General features: G+C 44.3%; 1 protein-coding gene across 1 annotated transcript; it reads left to right on the top strand.

Moving 5' to 3' along the window:
• On the top strand, positions 1-27,819 carry LOC147627546 (kinesin-like protein KIN-5D). The gene is made up of 23 exons (XM_086814464.1): positions 1-188; positions 287-416; positions 497-658; positions 732-1,081; positions 1,195-1,333; positions 1,424-1,521; positions 1,617-1,773; positions 1,862-1,931; positions 2,039-2,115; positions 2,311-2,364; positions 2,446-2,526; positions 2,605-2,716; positions 2,826-2,912; positions 3,012-3,187; positions 3,274-3,435; positions 3,524-3,631; positions 3,822-3,980; positions 4,098-4,181; positions 26,353-26,558; positions 26,654-26,755; positions 26,834-26,943; positions 27,037-27,188; positions 27,296-27,819. Exons 1-23 carry the CDS (start codon positions 73-75, stop codon positions 27,539-27,541), a joined length of 3,138 nt encoding a protein of 1,045 aa, XP_086670590.1. The 5' UTR covers positions 1-72; the 3' UTR covers positions 27,542-27,819.
• Positions 27,820-27,844: the final 25 nt, after the last annotated feature.

The following is a 27,844-nucleotide window of genomic DNA, read 5'->3' as shown; positions in this document are numbered from 1 at the left end:
TTCTTTCCTCTGCTGTCTCCCTACTATTGGTTATGTGCCGTTGGGCTGTAAACACAAGCGTGCTGATTGCCAATGGCTCCAGCATTCCCGCTCTTTCCAACCAGCCCCGCCTCTGCTATGCAGGGCGTTCGTTCTATTGATAAAGAGAAAGAGAAGGGCGTGAACGTGCAAGTTTTAGTACGCTGCAGGTTCGAATCTACGCTCTATTTAATGTTGCGTGTGCGTCAGGAGCGCAGTGCAGTGAAGGATCAAGAAAATCACAGCATTGGCTGCTTTTGTAAAACAGACCATTGAACGAGGATGAATTGCGCTCCAACGTTCCACAGGTGCTTTCTTGCAATGATCAGCGGCGGGAAGTGAGCGTGAATTTGAACATCGCTTCCAAGCAAATCGATCGCGCATTCACCTTCGATAAGGCATGACTCCTGCCTTCTTCCAATTCGAGCGGTACTAGGACGAGCTGACAAGTGGAGTAGTGAATGTTGATTGTGTGCAGGTGTTCGGTCCACAAGCGCAGCAGAAAGAGCTGTACGAGCAAGCCGTAAGTCCGATCGTGAATGAAGTGCTGGAAGGGTTCAACTGCACGATTTTCGCTTATGGCCAAACTGGCACAGGAAAAACGTACACCATGGAAGGCACTGGAAAGAAAGCCTGCATGGTACGTTACGATGCCTCCTTGTTGTTTGATCTCAGCGGCCCTTCTCTTTTCTCTAAAGCAATTGTGTGTGTAGATTAACGGGGGCATGCCTAGCGATGCGGGGGTCATTCCGAGGGCCGTCCAGCAGATTGTGGACACGCTGGAGAGCCAGAATGCGGAGTACAGCATGAAAGTGACGTTCCTGGAGCTCTACAACGAAGACATCACGGACCTGCTGGCACCGAGCGAGGAGGCCGGCGCCGCGCGACCCGCCGACGACCGGCAGCGCAAGCCGCTGGCCCTCATGGAGGACGGCAAGGGCGGCGTGCTGGTGCGCGGCCTCGAAGAAGAGATCGTCTACAGCGCCAACGAGATCTACAATCTGCTAGAGCGAGGCTCTGCCAAGCGCCGCACCGCAGAGACCCTACTCAACAAACAAAGCAGGTATGTCACCGCTTAAGTAAAGAGTTGAGTCGAACACATGCTAATAAGAATGTGATCGCCTTGTACTGTGAATGTGATCCCCCTCGTACCGTGACTTTGTCTCCGGTTCGAAGTCGGTCCCATTCTATCTTCTCGGTAACCATCCATATCAAGGAGGCCACCCCGGAAGGGGAGGAGCTCATCAAGTGCGGCAAACTCAACTTGGTCGACTTGGCGGGTTCAGAAAACATCTCCCGCTCAGGCGCTAGAGATGTACGTATAGTTTAAGGTACCATCATCATCATCATGTGCGAACAACTGCCGGTTTATTAAAAAAAGCGCTTCTTTATAATTTTCGGCCAGAGTCGAGCGAGAGAAGCAGGTGAGATTAATAAGAGTTTGCTAACCCTTGGGCGGGTCATCACATCTTTGGTGGAGCATCTAGGCCACATACCCTACAGGTGTGTGCTATTGCGAAATTTTTACTATCATATTATTACAAGTGTGGGTCTTGCATTCTGCAAGTTAACAGGCAGCTTCTGCATCGATCCGACAGGGACAGCAAGCTCACAAGGCTCCTAAGGGACTCACTCGGCGGCAGGACTAAGACCTGCATAATCGCAACCGTCTCCCCTTCCGTCCATTGCCTCGAAGAAACTCTCAGCACTCTAGACTATGCACACCGTGCAAAGAACATAAAAAACAAGCCAGAGGTACTACTTCCACGTCACTTTTCACCTTACGGCACAACTTTTCCTTTGTGGGTTTGAAGTCACTTCTTGGGTTTGTGTTCTTCACAAGGTCAATCAAAAGATGAAGAAATCCGCATTGATCAAGGACCTCTATAGCGAAATCGAAAAGCTTAAAGCAGGTATTAAAATCCTATTAGCTTTGAAGTTATTACCAGCGCTTGTAAACAGGTAACACACCAGGCTATGCTCATGAAACTTCACTTTGAAACCAAATGATTTGGCACAGAGGTTTATGCTGCTCGGGAAAAGAACGGGGTTTATCTTCCTCGGGAGCGTTACATACAAGAGGAAGCTGAGAAAAAAGTAAATTGGTCTTTTTCTTAATTAATGCATAAGGTCCATGCGAGTCAGTCGTTCATGCAGATGTCTGGCTCTCAAGTGCCTGGTGGTGTAGTATGCGATCGTCAGCAAACTTCACATGATAAAAAGTTGACCTTCTGCAGTTTTTACTGTTGTACGACAGCTGACAGACTCTTAGCTTTTGCCTGTTGATCTCAGGCTATGTATCAGAAGATAGAACACATGGAGCTGGAACTTGAAGCCAAGGGCAAGGTAACTAAGCTTTTCTGAACAATTATTGCATATTATGCCAACTGGATTGCAAGCTCAATGTATTTGATTCATAAAATTCAGCGAATGCACGATCTGCAAGAAGCTCTAGATATGGAGCGACAGCAATGTACAGATTTGGCAATTAAACTTGAGAATAATCAGGTAGGTTCACTTGGGCTTTTCAGTCCTTTCATTTTAAATTCTCTGTAATTGGAACAACTAAATTTGTTCCTTTAACAGAGTAAACTGGATCAAACATTGGAAGCATTGGCTGATGATAAAGAAAGGCTTAAACAAGCTCTACACGCCATCAAAGAAAGTGATTTTATCATCGAAAGGTTTCAGCATTCAGGTCTGCAGGTCGACCGACCGATTTTGTTCATCATTGAGAACCTGCAGTTTACATTAGACGGAAATCTTGATGCAATAGAGATATGCCCCCTTTTTCTTCTGTCTTACAGAGACTGCTCTTATTGAGCAAGCAGGACATCTTCAGTCCAATTTGGAAAGCTCTGTAAATGACATTGCAGGGCTGCATCTCAAAATTGGTATGCTCTTTTTTTTTTGCTAATAAGCTTTGGATAATTAACTAAGCAACTCAAACCTCTTTCATCCTTTGAATAATGTTGGAATTTATTGTGCTATAGACCGGAAAAACAAGTTGGAGACAGACAATCTTGATTTAGTGAGAATGTTCCATGGGGAGCTTGGTCAGCAGCTGACGGTATTGCGTGATTTTGTGACATGCTCTGTTGAGCGACAGCAGCAACAACTCCATAACATGGATGAATACATACGGGCTTTTTTGGTTACCAAAAACCAGGTACTTTGAAAGTGGTAGTTGTTGAAAGAATCACCTCGTTCTTAATCTCTTTGCACCTCTTTTCTGACATGAGAGTGATGCACTAGGCAACTGACACAGTGAAAGGAAGGGTCTTAAACATGAAAGACAGGTTTAACTCTGGGCTGAAACATATATATGACCTGGTACACACTCACGAGAAAGATTCAACATCTACTTTTCAGAATCTGAATGTTACTATCTCCGCCCATGCTTCTGCTCTAGAAGAGGTCAGTGTGACAGCATCCTTCCTCTGGATCGTTAGTTGTCTCCTGTCTGTAATTTAAACCTTGATTTGCTTTGTTTGTTCAAAACCAGCTTCTCTCAACATCAGTATTAGAGGCCGAAGAAGTGCTCCAGGACTTGCAGAAGGGACTTTCTATGCAGCAAGCGGCAATATTTTCTTTTGTTTGCCAACAGCAAGAGGTTGATTTGCCTTAAGTTTAGTTTTCATGTTGTGACATGCGCAGCATTTTGAAAGTGTATACCTTATTTTGAAGAGGAAGACAATGAAGGTGGTGTCACACAAGTTTCCAATATTATCTTGTTTGAAATGCTATGGGTTCAAATGCATTGCTTTCTGACATTTTGATTACTTCCCACATGTACATTCTAGGTGGCTCAGAAAAGCATGAATGCTTCAAGGGAAGTTTCAGTACAAGTTGTGAACCTTTTTCAGCTGCTTGAAAGATACACAGCTGAGATAAGCAGGTGTGTGACTGATAGTCACAAAGGTCTGCTGGAGAACCTTACTGAGCTTGAAGATACATATAAGGTGACTGAATTGTGACCTGCTAGTGAACAGATATATCACAATTTCCATTTTCGATGCATCACAATTTCCATTTTCTCTGGCTTACACATGAGTATTATGGTCTACATTTGAAATTAGGAACAATCTAAACAAGAGGAACGGATGCTGATTGAGAAGATTGCAGAAATGGTAGCTGCTGCAACTGCCCGCAAGTCAGAGATTGTGAGTGCCCTATTCCATTAGGCAAGGCATTGTTGTTCTTTTTTTTTTTTTTTTCCCTTGGAAAGAGATCCTTCTATTAGTTACCAAGCAAAACAAGCCATAATGGCTAAGTACAAACTCGGCTCCACAAAGCGAAGCGAGAATCAATAAACAGAGAAAAGGGAAGCTGCTCTTCTTGAGCTGGCTGCTCGAGGAGGAGAGGGATATCTCATACAATGGGTGGAAGGGGGAACAACCACCAAGTGGACTCACTAGCACTGTCAGTGAGAAAGGGACCGTGATGCCAAATACTCGGGAAGACCTTGCGGCGCTTTTGCATGCGGTCACCCTGAAGCTTCCCCCATTGTCCATGGAGGGTATGAATGATATCAAGCTAGAACCTCTGGGTGGACTCTGTTGATGGGGTGAGGGTGCCCTTGATGGCCTTGCTCCATTGAGCTCTCCGAATGTGCCATGCAACTATACTACTGCAAATCTCCCATCTCTTGCGAGAACTTGGACGCGCGTGGCTCTGAATATCACTCTCCAAGCCAACACTCTATTGATTATGCAAAAGAGAATAAATGGCGAGAATACAAATTGGCCCTTATCTTGGCCCCAAGCATTCACACCTTGGCCATCCATACTTAAAATATAGGTCCATGGCTATCCAAGGTCGCCTAGGCTTGTGCAAACCCCTAATCTAGACATGCAATCTCCATAATTAATCCCGTGGCACGACTTTCATAGCCAAGCGACAATCGCACATGTAAATATACAATATTAGCATTTTTAATGCCAATGGCAAAATGAAGTGACGGTTGCCAATGGGTGGCGTTGACGCTCGAGAGGTGTCCAATGAGAGTTAACATGTCTCCTTTCCTGATGTAGATTCCGTCCTTAGAATATGTTTTGGTGAAGATGAGTTGATGCCGTCGATAGGAAGGTGATGATAGTTGAAGGCCAAGTGTTGGATATCTATGTGAAAAAAAATCAACCAGTAAATAGTTCTTTGTAACAATAAGATGAAACATGGTTATGCTTGCATTTTCTTTTTTTTCAATGACTTGGTAAACTTTAAGTTGTTCTACGAAGAGAAAAGGTAAGACCAATTTAACTTAGAGGTTAGTAATAAGCCTATCTATACCTAAACTAGTCGTAGTTATATGCTTACGATTATGGTTGAGTCAAGTTACATAGTGCTAAGTCAAAAGGTGTGTTTTTTTTTTTTGGTTTAGTAATTATAATATAAGAGATAAAGCACCAACCCATGGAGACCAAGGCAATGGTCAAGAGACCTCTGCCAAGAGTATCTAAGGACCACCAAGAATCTCCTAAGATGGCGATGGTTAACCTCTCTTTTGTTAGTTTTTTCATGACACAAGGTCTTACCCCATAAGAAACAAGGCATCGGTCTCAAGGTACCATCACTAGTAACCCAGAGTCCTATCATGATCCTATATGGCGATAGTTATCTTCTTGGTCTTTTTGTATGTTTTTTTTTAAATTCTAAATTTATCTTTTATTTATTTATTTTTTGTTTATTTGTTTATTTCCTCACCTACAATTGAGCTAAAGGTCACTAAAAGCTCAGAGGAAGTACTTCGCATACTCCATTGGTATAATTTAAGGTTAGTCATGGACAAATTGAAACATTACCAAGTCTAAGAAAAAATATGGCCTTAAAGTTTCTCTAAGTGGCACTTAGAAAGAAAATTTTACCCAGTCATAAGGTCTTTTAGTTCTATGAATGGATGTAATGTGCAAGAACAGTTTCAAAGTTGAGAGTGAGTTAGAACACACCTGAGCAAGTAAAAAAATCCAGTCCATATGAGGTTGCACGTTCACTGCAAGTTGTAAATCTAGATCCGGTCTGCACGACTGCACCTCAATAACCTGTAAATCAAACTCATCTAGCAAGCTCATTGTCAGATAATCATAGCTTGTAAGCATGCCCCGATTCAACATCACTAGGTTGATTTTTTTCCTCACTTGGGTTTGCTTCTAATATATGTCTCCTCTAGTATACGAGGCAACGGTCTTAGTGCATCCTCATTGTGACCCGGTCTGCACGACTGCACCTCAATAACCTGTAAATCAAATTCATCTAGCAAGCTCATTGTCAGATAATCATAGCTTGTAAGCATGCTCCGATTCAACATCACTAGGTTGATTTTTTCCCTCACTTGGGTTTGCCTCTGATATATGTCTCCTCTGGTATACGAGGCAACAGAACAGTCTTAGTGCATCCTCATTGTGATGTAGCATGGGTACTACTGTTAAGTCAGCTAAGTAGTTACTGCTAGCTAAGCTGTGTAGGAAATGAGTTGGGAGTATTATTTCATAGAATGACGGTGTAAGTGCACAAGTTCTTGCCTTCCTCCCCTACTCTACAAGCTCTTTCATTGGGTAAAGTATGCTCACGTCATCATGTCGTTGGAGTATCTCTCCTATTAGGCCATGGACTGCAATAGTCCTGTACCATAGCACCTGAAAAAGTTCTATAGTGCCAGTATAATTATGTGGCAACAATGATAAAGCATTCTTGTGTGCCATGCGTAGTAGGACTAATAAGGACAATGAAATCTAAGCCCCATTTTTTAAAAGGTTGGTTGACTCTGACAGGATGCAACGGCATCATGTCGTTCTTCTGTGACTTGGCACAACGTTGGCACTCATCACAATCTTTTACAAATAGCGCACAGTCCTTTAAAAGCGTTGACCACCAGTACCCTATGTAAACCGGCCTTGGCCTTAAGACAAAACCAAAGAGCGGTGTAAACCGGCCTTGGCCTTTAGACAAAACCAAAGGGCGGTGCAAAAACAAACTTGCACACAAAACACTTCAACACCTTTGAGGACCAAGAAAAGGGAAACAAACAGGGGGAGCTAGAGTGCTCCTGCAAATAGTACACGAATACTGATTGGCCTCAAAACGTAGTGGCGTCCCTTGCGGTGTTTCTTTAATTGATTATAAGAGCTTTGATTATAATTAGGTTGGAAACTCAGCCGTCACAGTAGAACTCTTGAAGCTTGCAAAGACCCTGCATCATGGCTTCTTGTTCACTCGGCATCCACAAACAATTCCAGCTATTGTTCACATCAAAAGACTCTTTCACATTGAGTCCTGTATACAGAAGCTTTCTCCCACGATCAGGGCTGCCACAACCATCCATAGCCTCTCACCCCATGAACAACATCACACCCGGTGCTCCTGCATCACAACAAAGACTCCAAACTGTTTCCCAAAAGAGAACTCGCATCACAGTACAACATACCATATAGTTGACACACCTGTACTAACCCTCTCTGTCTTCCAAGGGTACTGTCCATCTCAGCCGACCCCTGTCCAATCAGTAGCAAGGTTGTACAAAACATGTGTCAATCCCTATATTCATTGCATGTGACCTATCTCTTGGAGAAACCAAAAATATGTTTCCTCGAGAAACCTACGACTTGTTTCTGCATGAAACCCTTAGGCATGTTTCCCCTTGAAACAATTGTCCTATTTCCACACAGAACCGTACATAGCACCTTTCAAAGACAGTGCCAACAACGACATACATCCAATAGTGACCTGTTTCCTCATGAAACATCTGGAAACATAGATATGCCCACAACTATAGGTCCCTCTGTTCTTTTCAAGCAGGAAGAAAGCAATCTGCTCTATGAACATGCACCCATGTGAGCCTGCATAACTTCCATGCCAAGAAACACATCCAAGTGTCTTTTACTTACAGCCAACCAAAACAGTCCATAAATAGTCCCTGGAATCCACTTTCCAAGCTGCCAAACCCCTCCTCCCAAGAGAGAAAGAGAGAGAGAAAAGCGCATCGGCAAGGCTGCTGTCCAACCCGACGCTCCCTGCTGTCCAGCCTTGCCGGTTCTCAAAGAGAGAGAAAGCGTGCTCAACCCAGCCCTGCCCTCCCTAGCAAGAGAGAGAGAGAGACATGGCAGTTCAGCCCGCTGGTCTATTGCACAAAAGAAAGGGCCCTGTGTTGCTACCCGACTTGTAGCAAGAGGGGGAGAGAGAAGCCCGTGGATGAGTCTGCTGTCCAGCTAGACTCTGCGCTCCCTGCTCAGCTCTCCTTTTCCTGCAGCCCAGCTCGCCAGCCCCCTCATGAGAAGGCGTGTGCGTGCTATTCTTCCCTGCTTGCTTTTCACCAAGAAAGAAGCCTCTCCTTGCTGCCGCCAGCCCCCTCCATAAGCATGTGTGTCCCCTCAGCATGCAGTCCAGTCATCCATGTGCCAAGCGAAAGAGGGAGAGAGAGAGAGAACATGTGCTGTCGCTTCAGCCTACCAGCCCTCCTTCAGAAAAAAAGCACATGCGTACCCTGCCCGCCAGGAAAAGCCGCCTCCATGCTGCAGCTTGACTTCCCCATAAAAAGGGTCTCCTCCAAAAATAGCGTAACCTCTCCAAGGGACACAATTTCCATCCAAGGGAGTCCTTTGTTTTTAAAGGTTATTAAAATCTTTGAATCCTTTGTCCCCTTCAATCCTTTGTCCGCATGGGATATGAAAAGAACCTTTATTAATTCCTAGAGTCCTTTTTGACCCCGATAGCTGTACCAATCTGTCCATGAAGCTATTGCCCCAAACTGATGCCATTCACATTGTCCACCATGTCCCCGTGCACACTTGCATAATGTCAAGAGAAAAATATAGGGTTGTAACATAACTCCAAGCCTTACGTCCATGGGCATCCTGTAGGATCCATGATTGGTGGTACAACATGAGCATATATGAAAGCAGTCAATGCATCCAAACAATACATCCACTAAGTACTTTCCACATATGTCCCTCTTGATGCTTTACCCACTTTGCTCATGGCCATCCCGCAGGAGCCACAACTAGTGGTACACCATGAACATAGTAAAGTACTTGATGTATTATACCAACATACATGCCTCACACGATACAATCCAGAGTGTTCCTGATGTATTCTCAAGGGTACCAAGATCCAATGGCACTAGAATACATAATACCTCAGAAAGTGTACGAATACATGCACAAGTAGAGTTTAATCCATATATCCATGAACCAAACCAACTCTAGGACTGCTCGCAAGACTTATGCCCTCCATAGAGTTTCGAAGTGTTAGCTCAGGTTGCCGCAGACTTAGAACTCAACCATTCCATGTCATTCCATAGTAGACCAGCTCCACAAATAGCATCCATCTCAATATCCAAATGACCAATGGTATGGTCAAGAACAGCCAAAACCATATGAAAAAGATTAACATCTCAATTTGCCGCTGTTCCCATTCACTCGCTGACCCATTATGCAAAAGGTACGCTGTTAAAGTGGAAAGTGTGCTGAGCGAGAGCCGACAACACAAAGCCTCGCTCAAGAGTTCTATCAAACATTAGTGGCTTTGCCTCTGAAAGTGTTTTCTTAGCTTCGCTCTCCCGACCAATATTTACTCCTGTCTGGGATCTTTGAATCCGACAAGGCGGGTTCATGGTCGGCATTGGCCTCTAAGGCGCCTTTCCATGCGAGAGCCAATGATTGTTGCCTTTCGAACAAGTTGGGCAACCTTTGGGGTTCATGCCTCCTGGCCATTATTCTCATTGACCCATCACTTGGCTGTTCAATTTCCAGCCTGTTGAGTAGGCTTGAATTGCCTTTTTTTGAATTCCACGAGCCGCCCTTCATGAAGGAACATGAGGCACGAAGGACATCCCTTTCCATTTCATCAAAGGCCGATGCCGTGCCAACCCATTTTAATATATCTAGAAAGAACACGTATTAATTCTCCAGGTCCTCAGTCATACATTAGGTCCAAAGGCAAAAACCATCTCTGTTAACCATAGGAGTAGGCAGAGTTATCCATAGTTGCAGCTATAGTTTATGGTGCGGCCGACTGTGAACCATACCCAACTGTACACAATATCATAGAAGTCCCATAAGCAGATGTACTGTCAGCTTCTATCAGTACCTTCGGGTGAATATAAAGATGTCACCAAGCGACTCCTAGATGACAACTGAGCCTGTTTGTAACAAGGGAGCAGAGATACAATGCTCCAAACCCTGGCTCTGCTGAACCTGAATGAGCCGTAGCAAGAGTCGGCTCCAACTAAAGGCATCAAGATAAAGCTGCAATTCTTGAGGTGAATCTGCTAAGTCACCCTCCTCCATACACGTCGCATCCATCGGTGAATAGTTCTTGAACTTCACAAGATAGTGACGAGAAACTTTACCTCGTACCTTTCTTTCCTTATGTGCCAGTATCTGCTTGGGAATAAGAACCTCATCAAGTTCCTCCGCTTCCAGCTAAGCCTCATCTGATACATCCTCAGACACCCAAAACTTGCTTGCACTCCACCCAAGTGGTAAGCACAAGTCCTCGATGAAGCATAGTAGACCACCACGGCTAAACATAGAAAGAAGCTTCCTTCCGAACCCATGAAGCCTCCGTGAAGATACTACTAGTGACAAAGTGTCGAAAGCCATAGTCTTCAACCCAAGTTTTGCACCATAACACTTTAACTGCTTCTTGTTCCTGGCCGACTACTTCTTGTCCTTGGTGTCTTTTCTCCTAAGCTTCATCTTCAGCTTTTTCTCTTCATCTCATAATACAAGCAAAGACACACAGTCCTGTACTACCTTGTACACTTCCTTTTCACTTTCCACATGTTGAAGCTTTTGATGTGACACTCATCAGATAACCACGAGCTCACCCCCCTGGGCCCCTTGGGAACGTTGGTGATTGTCCCAGCCAGAGTAACCACGGGCTCACCTCCTTGAGAAAGTCGATGATGTCTTGATAATGGAACCTTGTAAACCGGCCTTGGCCTTCAGACAAAACTAAAGGACAGTGCCAAACAAACTTGCAGACAAAACACTTCATCTTTGAGGACCAAGAAAAGGGAAACAAACAAGGGGGGCTAGAGTGCTCTTGCAAACAGTACACAGACATCGAAACGCAGTGGCGCCCCTTGCGGTATTTCTTTAATTGATTATAAGAGCTTTGATTACAATAAGGCTGGAAACTTAATCGTCACAGTAGAACTCTTGAAGCCTGCAAAGACCGTGCATCATGGCTTCTTGTTCACTCAGTATCCACAAACAATTCCAACTATTGTTCACATCAAAAGACTCTTTTACATTGAGTCCTGCATACAATCGGTACACTTGTACCAACCATCCATAGCCTCCCACGATTAGGGTTGCCACAACCATCCATATGAACATCGCACCCTGACACATCCAGTGCTCCTGCATCACAACAAAGACTCCAAACTGTTTCCCAAAAGAGAACTTGCATCATAGCACAACATACCATACAATCGGTACACTTGTACCAACCGTCTCTGCGTTCCAAGGGTACTATCCATCTCAGCCGACCCCTATCCTATCAGTAGCAAGACTGTACAAAACATGTGTCAATCCCTGTATTCACTGCCTGCATGTGACCTATCTCCTGGAGAAACCAAAAACATGTTTTCTCGAGAAACCTACGACGTGTTTCCGCATGAAATCCTTAGGCATGTTTCCCTTTGAAACATTGTCTTGTTTCCACACAGAACCATACATAGCACCATTCAAAGACAGGGCCAACAACGGCATACATACAGTGACCTGTTTCCTCACATGAAACATCTGAAAACATAGATATGCCCACAACTGTAGGTCCCTTTGTTCTTTTCAAGTAGGAAGAAAGCAATCTGCTCTATGAACATGCACCCATGCGAGCTTGCATCACTTCCATGCCAAGAAACACATCCAAGTGACTTGTACTTGTAGCCAACCAAAACAGCCCATAAATAGTCCCGGGAATCCAGTCTCCAAGCTGCCAAACCCCTCCCAAGAGAGAGAGAAAAAAAAGCGAATGGACAAGGCTGCTGTCCAACCTAACGCTCCTTGCTGTCCAGCCCTGCTAGTCCTCAAAGAGAGAGAAAGCGTGCTCAATCCAGCCCCGCCCCCTAGCAAGAGAGAGAGAGAGACATGGCAGTTCAGCTTGTCAGTCTGTTGCACAAAAGAAAGGGCCTTGTGTGTGTTGTTACCTGACTTGTAGCAAGAGAGGGAGAGAGAAGCTTGCTGTCCAGCTAGACTTTGCGCTCCCTGCTCAGCTCTCCTTTTCTTATCCCCTCATGAGAAGACGTGTGCATGCTCTTCTGCCCCGCCTACTTTTCACCAAGAAAGAAGCCTCTCTCTGTAGCCGTCAGTCCCTTAAATAGCGTGTGCGCCCCATTAGCATGCAGTCCAATTCCCTGTGTGTCAAGCGAAAGAGGGAGAGAGAGAACTTGTGCTGTCTCGCTTCAGCCCTCCAGCCCTCCTTAAGAAAAAAAGCACGTGCGTGCCCTGCCCACCAGGAAAGCCACCCGTCCCCTATAAGTCACACGGGATGGGAGGCATGGGATCAAGGGTCCCTATGAAAAGGCGGCCCCGTTGGCTAATCGGGATCGTTGATCCGAAAAATTAATCTCGGGATCCCGAGATTAATTTTTTATCCCGAGATTAATCTTTGACGACGTGGAATAGCGGGGAGAGAATGTGGTTGTCATCATTAATAGTTCAGATTATTTGTAAGATATTATTCTCTTAAGAGAATATTCACATTAAATTTAGTACCTTCATTGAGTAAATGATGCCAACTACCAAATTAATCTTGGGGAAAACAGTTAATCTCGGGATCCCGAGATTAATATTTACAGCCAAAAAACGAAATCTTTTTTGATGACTTCCTTCTCCATTCCTTTGCTTTCATGTTTCATCAATCTCCATGGGGTTAATGTGAATCACAACAATGGAGCCTTTTATCTCCATTTGCTCTTAAGGTACTTCACTTCATGTTATATCTTTTTGTATTAGGTTCATAGAGAACATGGATGATCTATTTTGTGAGAAAGCTAGTGATATGTCCCTTCCCTATTCTATTGATGACTCAAGCGATGATTTAAGTGGTGATGAGTTACATAAACCCCCCACTCATAGCTTTGATGGTAGTTCAAATGGTCATAGAGTTATTGTTGATGCATTTGCTTATGTATCAAGTGTTTATTTCTACTTCAATAGAGATACATACAACTTAATGAGATAAGAGTATTGCAAGAAGATTTATCAATATCATTGGATCATCTCAAAAAGTATAGCCCATCCCTTGATTTAAAAAAGTGGCGGAGATTGAAAGATGAGATGCTTCTTGGAACAAAAGAAGATAATAGTCCTTGTCTTTGTCTCAAGGATGCACCCAATCTAAGGATTGCTCCTATCGAGGATTGGGAGAGCATTGTCTATGGAGCTCATCTTAAGGAGGGCATAAGTGCTCACCGTAATGTTAATGATACAATAGAGACAATCAAGTCAACATGGTATATTGGTACTCAAAAGCATGGTATCCCCCTATCCTACATTAAAGAGTCCATCAATGTATGTGGATGTAAACGCCCAAGAAATCATACACTTCCACACTCGTGGCACCATAACATGGATCTCAACAAGGATCCTCCAAATGTAGTAGCTACGACCAAGGCTAATGTAGAGGAGCAACTCAAGAACATAATGATTGAGTACAAGGTTAGATTGATACAGGCACGTTCATCAAAGACTTATGGTCCTCAAAAGACTATAGTTGACTACATATGTCATAGAGGAGGCAAGCCCCAACGACATGGAAGGAAGAAGAGGTTGCGGACATCCAAGAAGTGTGATTGCACATTCAAAGTGCAAGTGGAGTACATAGAGGGTGTAGACAAAGTACATTTATTTGTGCATCCTTTTCATAAGGGTCATACACCGGGGACAAGAAGTGACCTATATAACCTTACTGTTCATCCATCAGTGATTGAGTGTTGTGTAGAAGATTTATTTGATGTTGGAAGCTCTAGACATGTTGCACAAATGTCCATGTCTAAAGAGAGACTTCATATGTCGAAAGCTTCTCCTCTGGATTGCATTATCTATAGGTTCTTCATGATTCCCCAAGAAATTTCTTTTTTATCATATCAAGTACGGCTTCAAGGTACTATTCTCTTCCTTTTGCTTTTACATATAAGAATTTGCATTATTACTTCGATGACAACATATATGTTGACAAGACATGATGACAACATCCTTCACATATATGTGGACAAGACATGAGGACAACATCCTTCACATAGGGTAATCGCATTACATATTTAATCACACATTGAGTACTAGAAACAAGAATATCATGCATTGGAAGGACAGATTTTAGATGATCATGTAAGAGCACTTACATATTCAATCACAAATTAATCCGTCCGTGCGCAAATTAATCTTTCTTCCTTGCTTCGGCCTTGCTTCCACGGCCCTATATGCATGCATCATGAGAAGATAAGAGAGAAACTCTTGATACACATGCTCATTTGCTTAGCCCTTTCAAGAAGTTATATACAAGAAATTTATCAACAAGTATAGATACTTGCTCACGGATAATTAAAACTTGGCAATTTCATAAAGAGTGTTTATTGAGAGAGCAACCCTAATGAGTTACATTTAGTGATTAATCTCTCTAGTTGTATAAGAGAGAGAAAAAAAAGAGATAAGAGAGACTATAGTTTCCAAGCTCCAAACAAGAATGGACTGCCCACAGACATAAATATTTTTAAGAAAACTAGACAAAGAGAGAGAGAGAGAGAGAGAGAGAGAGAGAGAGCAAGCTCCAGTAGAAGGAAGTTCCCGCTGCCCAAGTGCTCTATTCTCGTGCACACAATGCGAACTAAGCTTGTTTTCTTCTTTCTCTCTTTTCCGAATTGTTTTCCAGAGGCTGCAACTCCCTCTCTCTCGCTCTCTCCCTGTGAATGGAAGCCAGAGCGCACACTCCTATTCTCTCTCTGTCTCTCTCTCTCTCTCTCTCTCTCTCTCTGTGTGTGTGTCGAATTGGGTAGCATGAAGAGCTCTCTCTCTCTCTCTCTCTCTCTCTCTCTCTTTGTGTCTCGCTTTGACTCCTTCTCTGTCCACCTAGCCTATGGAGCTGCCAATAAATAAAAGGGGGATCTTTCATGACAATAGAGTGAGACAAGGATTGTGGCAGAACAACCTTATGCGAGCAATGCTTTGGTGGGCACGTATGGATCCTGTGAATGCCTCGTGACTAAGAGACTAAGCGTCACAAGGGGTACGCGTTTGGGAGTTCACCACAGAGAAGAGTGCATTATATGCCATGCAAATGGGCCTGGTGGGAACCTATCATCTTCTGCTCTACTCCATCTCCTCTGTACTATCGTTAGCACTATGGTTATAAACCCACATGTGAGCAACACAAGTATTGTGTGCGCTGCCTAGCATCCATAAAAACTAAATTTCTACGAGAGTACAGAGTACAATTACCTGCTTTGCAACAATCTCAAAATGGAAGAAGGCCTAAAAAAAAGAAAGAGAGAGAGAGGGGGAGAGAGAGAGAGAGAGACCACAGGCAAAACCTGGATTAAGGCGGCTGTTTGAACCTCCTGCGCGAGTGTTCTTCACGGCCCTACACTGCGCTCGACTGTTACCAGCCCGGCCAGCCGCTTCACGGCCCTACAGTGCGCCTCTGTTCGTCATCTCATCTATGTAAAAGCAAAAGGAAGAGAATAGTATCTTGAAGCCGTACTTGATATGATAAAAAAGAAATTTCTTGGGGAATCATGAAGAACCTATAGATAATGCAATCCAGAGGAGAAGCTTTTGACATATGAAGTCTCTCTTTAGACATGGACATTTGTGCAACATGTCTAGAGCTTCCAATATCAAATAAATCTTCTACACAACACTCAATCACTGATGGATGAACAGGAAGGTTATATAGGTCACTTCTTGTCCCCGGTGTATGACCCTTATGAAAAGGATGCACAAATAAATGTACTTTGTCTACACCCTCTATGTACTCCACTTGCACTTTGAATGTGCAATCACACTTCTTGGATGTCCGCAACCTCTTCTTCCTTCCATGTCGTTGGGGCTTGCCTCCTCTATGACATATGTAGTCAACTATGGTCTTTTGAGGACCATAAGTCTTTGATGAACGTGCCTGTATCAATCTAATCTTGTACTCAATCATTATGTTCTTGAGTTGCTCCTCTACATTAGCCTTGGTCGTAGCTACTACATTTGGAGGATCCTTGTTGAGATCCATGTTATGGTGCCATGAGTGTGGAAGTGTATGATTTCTTGGGCGTTTACATCCACATACATTGATGGACTCTTTAATGTAGGATAGGGGGATACCATGCTTTTGAGTACCAATATACCATGTTGACTTGATTGTCTCTATTGTATCATTAACATTACGGTGAGCACTTATGCCCTCCTTAAGATAAGCTCCATAGACAATGCTCTCCCAATCCTCGATAGGAGCAATCCTTAGATTGGGTGCATCCTTGAGACAAAGACAAGGACTATTATCTTCTTTTGTTCCAAGAAGCATCTCATCTTTCAATCTCCGCCACTTTTTTAAATCAAGGGATGGGCTACACTTTTTGAGATGATCCAATGATATTGATAAATCTTCTTGCAATACTCTTATCATTAAGTTGTATGTATCTCTATTGAAGTAGAAATAAACACTTGATACATAAGCAAATGCATCAACAATAACTCTATGACCATTTGAACTACCATCAAAGCTATGAGTGGGGGGTTTATGTAACTCATCACCACTTAAATCATCGCTTGAGTCATCAGTAGAATAGGGAAGGGACATATCACTAGCTTTCTCACAAAATAGATCATCCATGTCCTCTATGAACCTAATACAAAAAGATATAACATGAAGTGAAGTACCTTAAGAGCAAATGGAGATAAAAGGCTCCATTGTTGTGATTCACATTAACCCCATGGAGATTGATGAAACATGAAAGCAAAGGAATAGAGAAGGAAGTCATCAAAAAAGATTTCGTTTTTTGACTGTAAATATTAATCTCGGGATCCCGAGATTAACTGTTTTCCCCGAGATTAATTTGGTAGTTGGCATCATTTACTCAATGAAGGTACTAAATTTAATGTGAATATTCTCTTAAGAGAATAATATCTTACAAATAATCTGAACTTTTAATGCTGACAACCACATTCTCTCCCCGCTATTCCACGTCATCAAAGATTAATCTCGGGATAAAAAATTAATCTCGAGATCCCGAGATTAATTTTTTATCCCGAGATTAATTTTTCGGATCAATGATCCCGATTAGCCGACGGGGCCGCCTTTTCATAGGGACCCTTGATCCCATGCCTCCCATCCCGTGTGACTTATAGGGGAGGAAAGCCACCTCCATGCTGCAGCCCGACTTTCCCATAAAAAGGGTCTCCCCCAAAAATAGCGTAGTAACCCTGACAAGGGCCACAATTTCCAGCCAAGGGAGTCCTTTGTTTTTAAAGGTTATTAAAACCTTTGAATCCTTTGTCCCCTCCAACCCTTTGTCCCATGGGAAATGAAATGGACTTTTATTAATTCCTAGAGTCCTTTTTGACCCCGATAGGTGTACCAATCTATCCATGAAGCTATTGCTCCAAATTGATGCCATTCACACTGTCCACCATGTCCCCATGCCACATTGCATAATGCTAGGATAAAAACACAGGGTCGTAACAACCCGAAATGGAGTATTTTCTTGGCTGTGATTTTTGTCACAAAATGTCCACCTCCTACTCCCTGGTAGATATTCGTCATTAGATATTCGTCCTCCCATGGCAGCACCTAAGAATATTGTCCTTACCTCTTTCAGCAATAAGTTCGTAAGGTGCACTCTTTTAGCAACTTTCTTGCTAAATCTTTCCTCAGTTCCTTTCCATGATCATTAGATATTCGTCCTCCCATGGCAGCACCTAAGAATATTGTCCTTACCTCTTTCAGCAATAAGTTCGTAAGGTGCACTCTTTTAGCAACTTTCTTGCTAAATCTTTCCTCAGTTCCTTTCCTTCTAAAAAACCATTAGCTAAAAAGTTAACGATTTGCTCGCTTCACTCTTGAATAGTCTCGACCTTGAATAGTGTAGTATCTAGTAACTCATCATTACTCCGATTGGTGCTTCACCATTAGGTACGCATGATAGATATCCGCCATGACATGTTTTTTGCCAGGCCTCACAACCACAGTGCAATCAAATTCGAGAAGAATCGTTAACTCTCTTGTGATTCTCCCTGTGGATTATGGTTTGTTAACAAGGTACAAGAGGGCTTGATGATCAACAAGAAGATAATGTCTAAATTTCTTTATAGCATATACCATTCTTAAACCCTCACGTTCGGCGATGATATAATTAGTTTCAGCCTCATTCAATTGACGCATCGCTTGTGAAACTAATAGGGGCACACACAACTCTCAAGCTTTCAAGCTTCTTCTAGCTTCCAACTTCCAAGTTCCAAGCCTCTCACACAAGGCCCGCGGGCCGCCGCCCTACTATTGGACTCTCTCTCTCTCACCTCTCCCTCAAGCCTCTTGAGTCTTGAGTCTTCCAACTTCCAAGCCTCTAGGCTCTAGGCCTCTCTCTCTCTCTCTCTCTCTCTCTCTCTCTCTCTCATTCCTCAAGGCTCAAGAGTCAAGCCATCTTCAACCATGGCATCCTCCTCACATGCGGGGGCTTCCCGTAGAAGGACAACGGGATGGACATGGTGGGAGGAGGTTAACTACACCCCATCCGCTCATAGAGGCGGTTCTCGGCCATGGGTATGTAAGCTTTGCCCGTACCGGCGAATGGGTGGCACCGACAAAGTGCGAGCCCACCTCTTGCATGAGAGTGGGCATGAGGTGAGGTTTTGCACGAATGTCACGCCCGAGAAGAGACGGGAACTTCTTGACAAGCTTAGCGAGGCGGTCGAAGCGACAAGAAGGACACCACGAGTGGCCATGGATCCCGCGACGATGGGGAGAGGAACTCAAGCCCCTACAATGGAGTCATGTGGTGGATCGGGCTCATGCACACCATCACCTTCACCATCAAGTCGGAATGTTACTCCGGCACCCTCCATCTCCACGGCCTCTCAACCATTACGTGGCCCACGACGACAATCTACACTTGGGGAGAATTGGAACCCCAAGTTGAAGGAGGAGGTGGATATGTCTTCTTCCACGACCACATTGCCTTTCAAGCGGCTAGGTAAGTGCAATCGATCATTGCCAATTCATCATTCATGTTTTCATCATCCTAGTCCCCTTCTCATTAGTAAATTACTTTCTTGAATAGGACGGAATACTTCAAGGTCATGGTTAAGAAGATTGGGGAGTATGGCTCAACCTATATGCCCCCCTCATCCGAGAGCTTGCGCACTACATTGCTCGAGAAGGAGAAGCGCATTATAGAGCAAGCGGCTGACAACACAAAGCGGCCATGGGAGAGGCACGGAGTCTCCCTCATTGTGGATGGCACCTGCAAAGAGGAGTATTCACGGCATGGTTGCATATTCCCGTGGAGAGATGTACTTCATCTCATCTCATGATGCATCCGACACTGGGAAGAGCACGGATGTGCTTGCAGTGGAGTGGGCTAGCACCATGGGGATCGTTGGCCCAGAGCATGTAGTGGACTTTGTTGCGGATGGGGAGCCTTCTAATATGGCGACGGGAGCTATTCTCCAAGGTATGTATGAACATGTCACGGTGTCCTTTTGTATGGCTCATTGCCTAAACAACCTCCTCAAGGACATCGGGGCATTACATGGATCAGCCCGCTCATTGAGGAGGCCAACACCATGGTCTCCTTTGTCCTCAACCACCAAAGACTTCGGCATGAGTTCAACAAGAGGTCCTGTCTCTCTCTCCTCAAATATTCGACACCCGGTTTGCCTACAACTTTCTCATGTTGGGCCGGTTGAAGGATTATAGCGGTGCTTTGAGGGGGCTTTTCCTTAGCGACGAGTTTGTCGCCATGCAAGAGTTCCATACAAATACTGGCCAAGAGTGTAGGCTACGGGCGGATGATGCCTCTTGGTGGGAGCGTGTGAAGACCACAGATGCTATGGTGAGGCCCATAGTCCACCTATTGAGGATTGTAGACGCTATGCAACCATGCATAGGCAAGGTCTACGAGGCCATGGATTGCATGATAGAGAAGTTGAAAGACTTCGTGCCTGACGAAGACAGATACGAGCAGATCCATGCCTTGTGTCTAGGAAGGTGGAATTCCTACTCCTCTCCATTGCATGCAGCAGCTTATTTGGTGGACCCAGAATTCCAAGGCAACAAGCAGGAGAGCGACCGGGAGGTGAGCACTGGATGGAGGATCATCTTTGATCGTCTTGTGCCTGATGCATCGGTTAGGCACAAGATCAGGGACCAGCTTTCGATGTACAGGTCATTTCATGGCTTCCATGGCTGTCATGATGCACAAGTTGACTGCTCCAAAGTTGGTGCTGCTCTATGGTGGGAGGACTTTGGTTCAGATGGACCGGAGCTGCAGCAGCTTACCATCCGCATACTTAGCCAGGCTGTTAGCTCCTCTTGCTTGGAGCAACTTTGGAGTACCTACAGCCACATTGCCTCTAGGAAGGGGGACCGACTCGGGATAGAGCGTGCCAATGACCTTGTCTTCGACAGCGCGAACTTGCGAATGCTTTGTAAGAGCGTGACCAAGAAGGCAGATTCCTTCACCGAGTGGGAGATAAGGTGCAGGAGTAGCATGCCAGTGAGGGGATGAGACTGAGGATGAGCTTGATGCTTCTTTGGCACAAGCTACCCATGACCATGAGGCGAGCACTTCACGTGGATGATCATTCATGGATCATGATTCATGGGCCTTACTACTTAGCTCTAGCCTCTAGCCTCTAGTCTTCAGCACTTTTTTTGTCATTGACTCATTTGAGTCCGTCCATGTATTCTGCCACCTTAAGGCTTAGTCCTGACTCGTGACTCTTGAGTCATTACTCATTTTGTATCTAATTAATTATTAATATGACTCAAAAGCTTACCATTTTAGTGTAAATTTGTGCTCATTTTGATGTACTTCCAAAGTAGAATAAGTGTAGAGTAGAAAAATTTATAAAAAAAAATATTTTTTGAGTGCCGTTCCCTCCCCCCTCCCCGTTCCCTACTTATGGCCGTCCCCCGTCCCGTCCCCGTCCCCGTCCCCGTCCCCTGTCACCATCCCCCGCCGTCCCTTGTGACTATGCCATCTAGGCTTGTGCAAATACTTAATCTAAGCATGTAATCTCCATAATCAATCCCATGGCACGTCTTTTAGGTGATTGTATATGTAAAATATACAATATTAGCATTTTTACTGTCAATGGCCAAATGAAGTGACAGTTGCCAATGGATGGTGTCGACGGTAGAGAGATGTCCAATGATCACTCTCTAGGAAACCCTAGCCTGGGCAGGCCTCCCATCGAGCTGCCAGTCCAAAGAAAGTTACGGATCAACCATTGAACCTAACCAATGCAAGCCTGGGTGAAGACCTAGCAAGAGGTGATGTACCACATGGTGGTGAGAAGAACCTCATTCGTCTGGGCTCCACCTGTCACAGTGAAGGTATCTGTAAAAGGGAGAAAGAAACACATAGAGGAGCAGCTCCAAGATAGAGGACACTAGCTGGGGGTGGGGGGGGACGGAGAGACATCATTGCTACTACTTGCTCCATGAAATGGTGGATCAAGTGGCGAACCGAACTAGCTTGCTACCTTCTCCCTAAGTCAGGTGTGGTTGACAGGCGGTGGAAGTGCTTTGGAGAGGACACTAGCTGGGGGTGGGGGGGACGGAGAGACATCATTGCTACTACTTGCTCCATGAAATGGTGGATCAAGTGGCGAACCGAACTAGCCTGCTACCTTCTCCCTAAGTCAGGTGTGGTTGACAGGCGGTGGAAGTGCTTTGGAGAGGTGGAAGGTGGGGAGGGAGGAGAGGAGCTTCCAATGAGGTCGGAAGGGAGCTGTTGGAGGAAAGCCATAGCAGAAGACGGGGGTGGGGGGGTGTCGATGATGCTCAGGTCACCTTTGAGTCGGCTTTGAATGATCACTGTCGAGGCCATCTTGGCCCAATCAAGACTCCTGTCGCATTGCCCAACCCAAAGAAAGTTATGGATCAACCGTTGAACTTGACCAATGCAAGAGGTGATGTACCACATGGTGGCGAGAGAAACCTCGTTCATATGGGCTCCACTTGTCACAATGAAGGTATCTGTAGAGGAGGGAGGAAGAGGTACTGCCATTGACACATGAAGAAACACAAAGAGGAGCACCTCCAAAGCTGGAGGACACCATTTGCCCTCGTCATCTGTGCCAATGGCCAGAAGTGAGTGAGCATGTCGGTGATACGCAGATCATGTAGATGATGTGAGAGTTCGACCGTGAGGGAGGTTAGAGGAAGAGCATGCGCCGGAGAGGCATCATTGCTATTGGCTCGGTGAGATGGTGGATCGAGCAGCAATTCAAACTAGCGTGTTGCCTCCTCTCCGAGTGAGCGGTGGGCTTGCTCTAGTGAGGTGGAAAGGGGGGTGGAAGGGAGTTCCGATGAGGTGGAAGAGAGCTATTGGCTCCATGAAACGGTGGATCAAATGGCTGCGAACCTTTCTAGCCTTCTTGACAATGCATTTGCAACTACATTGTCCTTCCCGAGTGTGTAAGAAAAGTCATATCCTTGAAAGTGGGAGGGTGTTCCGATGAGGTCGAAGAGAGCTATTGGCTCCGTGAAATGGTGGATCAAGTGGCTGCGAACCTTTCTAGCCTTCTTGACAATGCATCTCCAACTACATTGTCCTTCCCGAGTGTGGGAGGATGTTCCGATGAGGTCGAAGAGAGCTATTGGCTCCGTGAAACGGTGGATCAAGTGGCTGCGAACCTTTCGATGAGGTGGAAAGGGGAGTGGGAGGGTGTTCCGATGAGGTCGAAGAGAGCTATTGGCTCCGTGAAACGGTGGATCAGTGGTGGCTGCGAACCTTTCTAGCCGTCTTAACAATGCATTGTCCTTCCCGAGTGTGTAAGAAAAGTCATATCCTTGAAAAGTAGCCGACCATCTCTATTGTTTGGGAGAGGAAAACTTTTAGCACTCTATGATCACTTCTCACCTTGAAATGTGCACCATAAAGATAATGATGGCATTTTGATTACATGAAGTATGGCCAATATTTCTTGCTCATAAACATGCAACCCCATCTCCTTCTCAGAGAGCTTTCTACTCTCAAATGCAATGACACCATGCTCTTGGGACAAATAAGAATAAGAGCCGATGTGAGCAAGGTTTTGAGTTAATTGAAACTCTTGTCGGCAATAGCATCCAAAAGAAAGCTTCCCTCTTGAGTAAATCGGTAAGAGGTGCCGCAATAGATGCATAGTGCTCAATAATTTTTCTATAGAAAGATGACAATCCCAAAAATCCTCTCAATTGAGTTGTATTGCTAAGGGGTTGGCCATTCTTTGACACATGCTACTTTCTTTGGATCAGCCCTAATGCCCTTCTCTCCCATGAAGTGTCCAAGATACTACACTTCATTGACCATAATGCACATTTACTCTCCTTTGCATAAAGCTTGTGCTTCCTCATCATCTCAAACAAGTGCTCTTTCTTACTCTTGCTATAAATCAAGATATTGTCAAAGAACACTAGCACAAACTTGAATAGAAAGGGAGCCAATATCCTATTCACACCAATGCTTGGAAAGTGGCCAAGGAATTTGTAAGGCCAAAGGGCATAACCATAAAGTGAAACAATTCGCTTTTGGTCCTAAATACCGTCTTGTCCTCATCACCCTCCTTTATTCGTATTTGATCATCCTCCTTCATTCATATTTTATGGTAACCCGAGCTTAAATCAATACGGGGTATTGGGTACCTATTCTTGATAGTGACTTTGTTTAAGTCACGGTACTCAATGCACATACTTAAGGACCCATTCTTCTTCTTCACCAATTAGAACGGCTGATGATGCAAATGGAGATTGTGAGGGTTGGATAAGACCCATGGTAAGCAATTCTCGTACTTGCTTTGCCACTTCCTCTTTTTTCACCTTAGACAAACGGTAAGGATGCTTGTTCACAAGTATAATAGCATGGCCAATCTTCCTCTTGGGTAGTAAACTCTTTGGCACTTGAAAAATGTCCTCATACTCTTTGAGAAGAGTCACCATATCTTTGTCCATTTGCTCTATGTGCTGTCCAATACCATCCATCTCCTCTTGAACAACATGTAACACATAGATCCAATACCACTTGTTGTCCATCATGTGAAAAGCTTATGTGAAAATCACCAAGAGAAGCTAACCAATCACACCTCATAATCACATCATTGGGACCCATGTCTAAGATCACCAAATCACCTTTCCAAGTGTATGAAGAAGACAATGTCACTTGTGTAGAAGGGCAAACCAATGTAGCTTTCATTTTGCCCATTTGCCACTTGTACTTGGAAGGTTATCCGTTGGAGATAGTTTGAGAGAGTTGATGGATTTAGTTTATGAAGCTATATGTACTCTCGGAATCCACTAAAATGTGTGCAACTCTCCTATCAATGGTTCCCACTTATCTCAAAGTACTTGGGCTCTTGCATCCCGCCAAAAGCTCTTGAGAAAGAGCATATGCAAGCTGCATTTATTGCACTTTTGGATGTATCACCTCCCAAAATACTTGCATGACTCTCCCCACCGGGGTCAAATAAAAACTCACCCTCTTCTCGGATGAAAGAGCGATCCTCCAAGGTATCATCATGTGTCTCTTCAATGCAATCTTCATATTCCTCCACCTCATGAGATTTCTTTGAATCATCATCCTCTTCATCCATAAGAATCATAGTAGCTGTCACCTTCTTTGTCTTGCAAACATATCCGGGTGAACACTTCTCTTTGCATTTGAAGCATAAACTCTTGCTCCTTAACTCTTCTATCTTTGGATCATCCATTTGCATCATTTTGAACTCCACTCTTGGGCTGTCCACCTCCAAATGATGATGAAAACCTAGGGGTAAAAGTGGGTGTTGTGGAAGAAAAACTTTCACCAACATTTAAAGAAGTATTGGATAGTTTTTGAGAGGGTATGATGGGCTGAGATTTCCTATACCTAGGTTCATAAAGCTCCGCTAACCTCATAGCCTCCTTGACAGTGCTACTAGGTCTTTGTGCTGATACATCCGCCTTGATGTAAGAATCCAACCCATGAATAAACTTCTTTATCTTTATTTGTTCACTAAGCCCTTCCACATACATGGATAACTTCATAAAGCTTTTTAGTATGTACTCCCTTACGACCATGTCCTTTTGAGAAGCTCATACCATTGCTCATGGTATCTATCAAGCACCAAAGGTGAGGCAAAAGTCAAGTTCATCTCCCTTTTCAAATCAGCCCATGAGTGTGGTATATTCCCATGCTTAACCATATGTCTCCACCATTAGTGAGCATAAATCTTCCAAGTGTAAATAGACAACTGCACTTATCTTGCTCAATCTTAGGGTAGAGCTGGAAATAAGTGTCTTGCTTGGTCATCCACTACAACTCATGCAAAGCGGAACCATCACCCTTAAACTTGGAGAGGGATACCTTATCTTTGATATCTTTGGAAACATTGGAAGTAGGATTCTCATGACGTGGCTTGCCCTTTTGTGATTGCATATAAGAATTAACAAATTGAGCAAAGTCTTTGTACTCCTTAATAAAAGAAGGCAATTCCATCCAACTATCATGAGCTTCTACTTGTCTTTGTGCAAAAGACAAAGTGCTCCCAATCATGATCAGTCCTATCCTTATCCCCAAGCATCTCCTCATCTACCATGATGGACTAATTTGCTTTTGAATAAGATGGTATTCTCTTGGCATCTCCATAGCATGAATCCATAGGCTTGAATGAATCTTGTGGTGGTTTGCTATTCACTTGAGAAGTACCGGGCTAAAATAAAGAAGGCCTCAAATCTTTGATGAAAGGTTTCCTAGCATCCATCATAAATCCAAATGAAGGAGCCTTCATAGAAGCCTCTTGCATAGCTCGTTTACCTCCCTTGTGACCACCATAATGAACTTCATGCATAGGTTGGTGGAAAGATGGGGAAGAAAATGGCAGGAGCCGGGTGAAGATAGGGGCGGGCTGCACAGCGGCGCAGGTCACAAATGGCCGAGGTGGGTGCTCATTGGCGGAAGGTGGGAGCTGGAGGCGACACTAGGGGGACGCAGGGCAATGGTGCGAGGGACATGTGAGGGCAGCGTAAGGCTGGGCTGAGCTAGCTCAGATACGCAGACGGACCAGGGGGGTCCCAGTCGATGCTTTGTTTTTTTTTTTTGGTAACCTTTGAATTGTTCTTACTACCTGCATCGTTGACACCAACCTTCTCTTTATGTTTACATAGGTAAACTCAAAAACAAGAGCTGTGCGTGAATCTTCAAATAAACATTCAAGCAATTTGCAACAAAGTATGGTCAATATTCAGGAGGCTACGTCACAGTCTCAAAGCCAGTGGCAAGCGTACATGGACCAAGTACAGGGTGACTTCTGTGAGGCTTCCGCCAGCTTGGTCACTGAGCAAAAGTGCCTAGAAGGCATTGTACAGCACTGGTAACAAATATCAAGCATTCTTATGAGGCATTTGCTAGTTTCTATTTTTTTAACAGTTTTTCTATCCATCAGTCTTACTGACTATGCGTGCACAGCGAGAAATCTTTGGCAAAAGCAAGAAAGGGCTGGAAAAGAACGCAAGAGTCGGTTCAGCATTTTGAAAAGAACAATCTTGTTGCAGTGGATTTGATTGTCAAGTATGTATGCTTTCTGTTTTGATGTCATCCTGATATGTTGGGTAGATGGAGTGGATTTATGTTTCTTGTGCTTTGCAGGGAAGGAATTAATGGGAATGGCCTATTGATTTTGAATCTCGAGGAACTGAATGGTTCAGCCCAATCTGACTTTCAGGCTGGCCACAGTGCTGCCATGGAGTCAATTGATCGTAAGCCAAAACTTTTGCCAGAAATATACCTGGGATATTCGTCATTCAGGGGTATTGCCTTGTTGCTTATAGGAAATGTGTTGGTGCTGGTAGGCTGTGTTTATGCTGACAAGGATGCGACGACAATGCTGCTGTCCACGATGGCTACCCAACATCATACTTTGGAAGAGCTTCAAAGCTTCCACGCTAGTGGCACAGGAGACATCGACACTCGATCAGATCATTGTTTCAATCATGAATATTTGGTACATAAACCACTATTGAGCAATAATACCGTGTTATTGTCGTAAATATTACAGGCTACTAGTACCTGGGTACATAAATTGCTGTTGTGGAATGTGTGTGTTTTCAGGAGGACAAGCCAACATGCACGACACCAAGGAAGAGGCTGATAGAGGTGCCTAGCAAGGCCAGCATTGAAGCCCTGTGTGCCCCCAGCATCGAGAGCCTCATGCAGGAGTTCAAGGAAGGCTCAGACAAGGGCCAACAACATCGAGGCACAATGCCAGTCAAAATGGAGTCCAAAATACAGATCTTTGGGGAGTCATCATTGCTGCTCATCAAGGACAACAGAGTGCCCCTCACAACCGTGAATTGACAAGATTATATACCTCCTTGGATTTTACTGAGTAGTTGAGCAGTTGCACAGATAAGTTTTCCTGATGCCACACTTCCCTTCCAGTGTACAGTCTGCTAACCAAGCCTTATAAAAGCAAACACCTTGTGCCACGTGATTGTTGTACAGATCAGATCCTCTTCACTATGTTCCAAGACAGAAAATGAAAAGTACGTACTAACTAGAGCCCATTTCGCTCCTCAAGCTCTGAATTCTTCCAATGGCAATGGTTTCCTCTCTAGAGTACATATTCTTGGAGTGCCAGGTTTCTCGTTTACATTCCCT

Source organism: Cibotium barometz, chromosome 20, assembly GCF_041138505.1.
Source record: "Cibotium barometz isolate CiBa-2024 chromosome 20, ASM4113850v1, whole genome shotgun sequence".
Taxonomy (NCBI): Eukaryota; Viridiplantae; Streptophyta; class Polypodiopsida; order Cyatheales; family Cibotiaceae; genus Cibotium; species Cibotium barometz.
The sequence above is the reverse complement of the archived record's forward strand: the minus strand, read 5'-3'. Positions and strand labels throughout refer to the sequence as shown.

Bases quoted from the DNA above. Each gene is read 5' to 3' on its own strand.
- LOC147627546 (XM_086814464.1), top strand. From the start codon at position 73: ATGGCTCCAGCATTCCCGCTCTTTCCAACCAGCCCCGCCTCTGCTATG. The intron at 1,774-1,861 runs GTACTACTTCCA...GTTCTTCACAAG, and splicing joins ACATAAAAAACAAGCCAGAG to GTCAATCAAAAGATGAAGAA. The intron at 3,632-3,821 runs GTTGATTTGCCT...TGTACATTCTAG, and splicing joins TTGTTTGCCAACAGCAAGAG to GTGGCTCAGAAAAGCATGAA.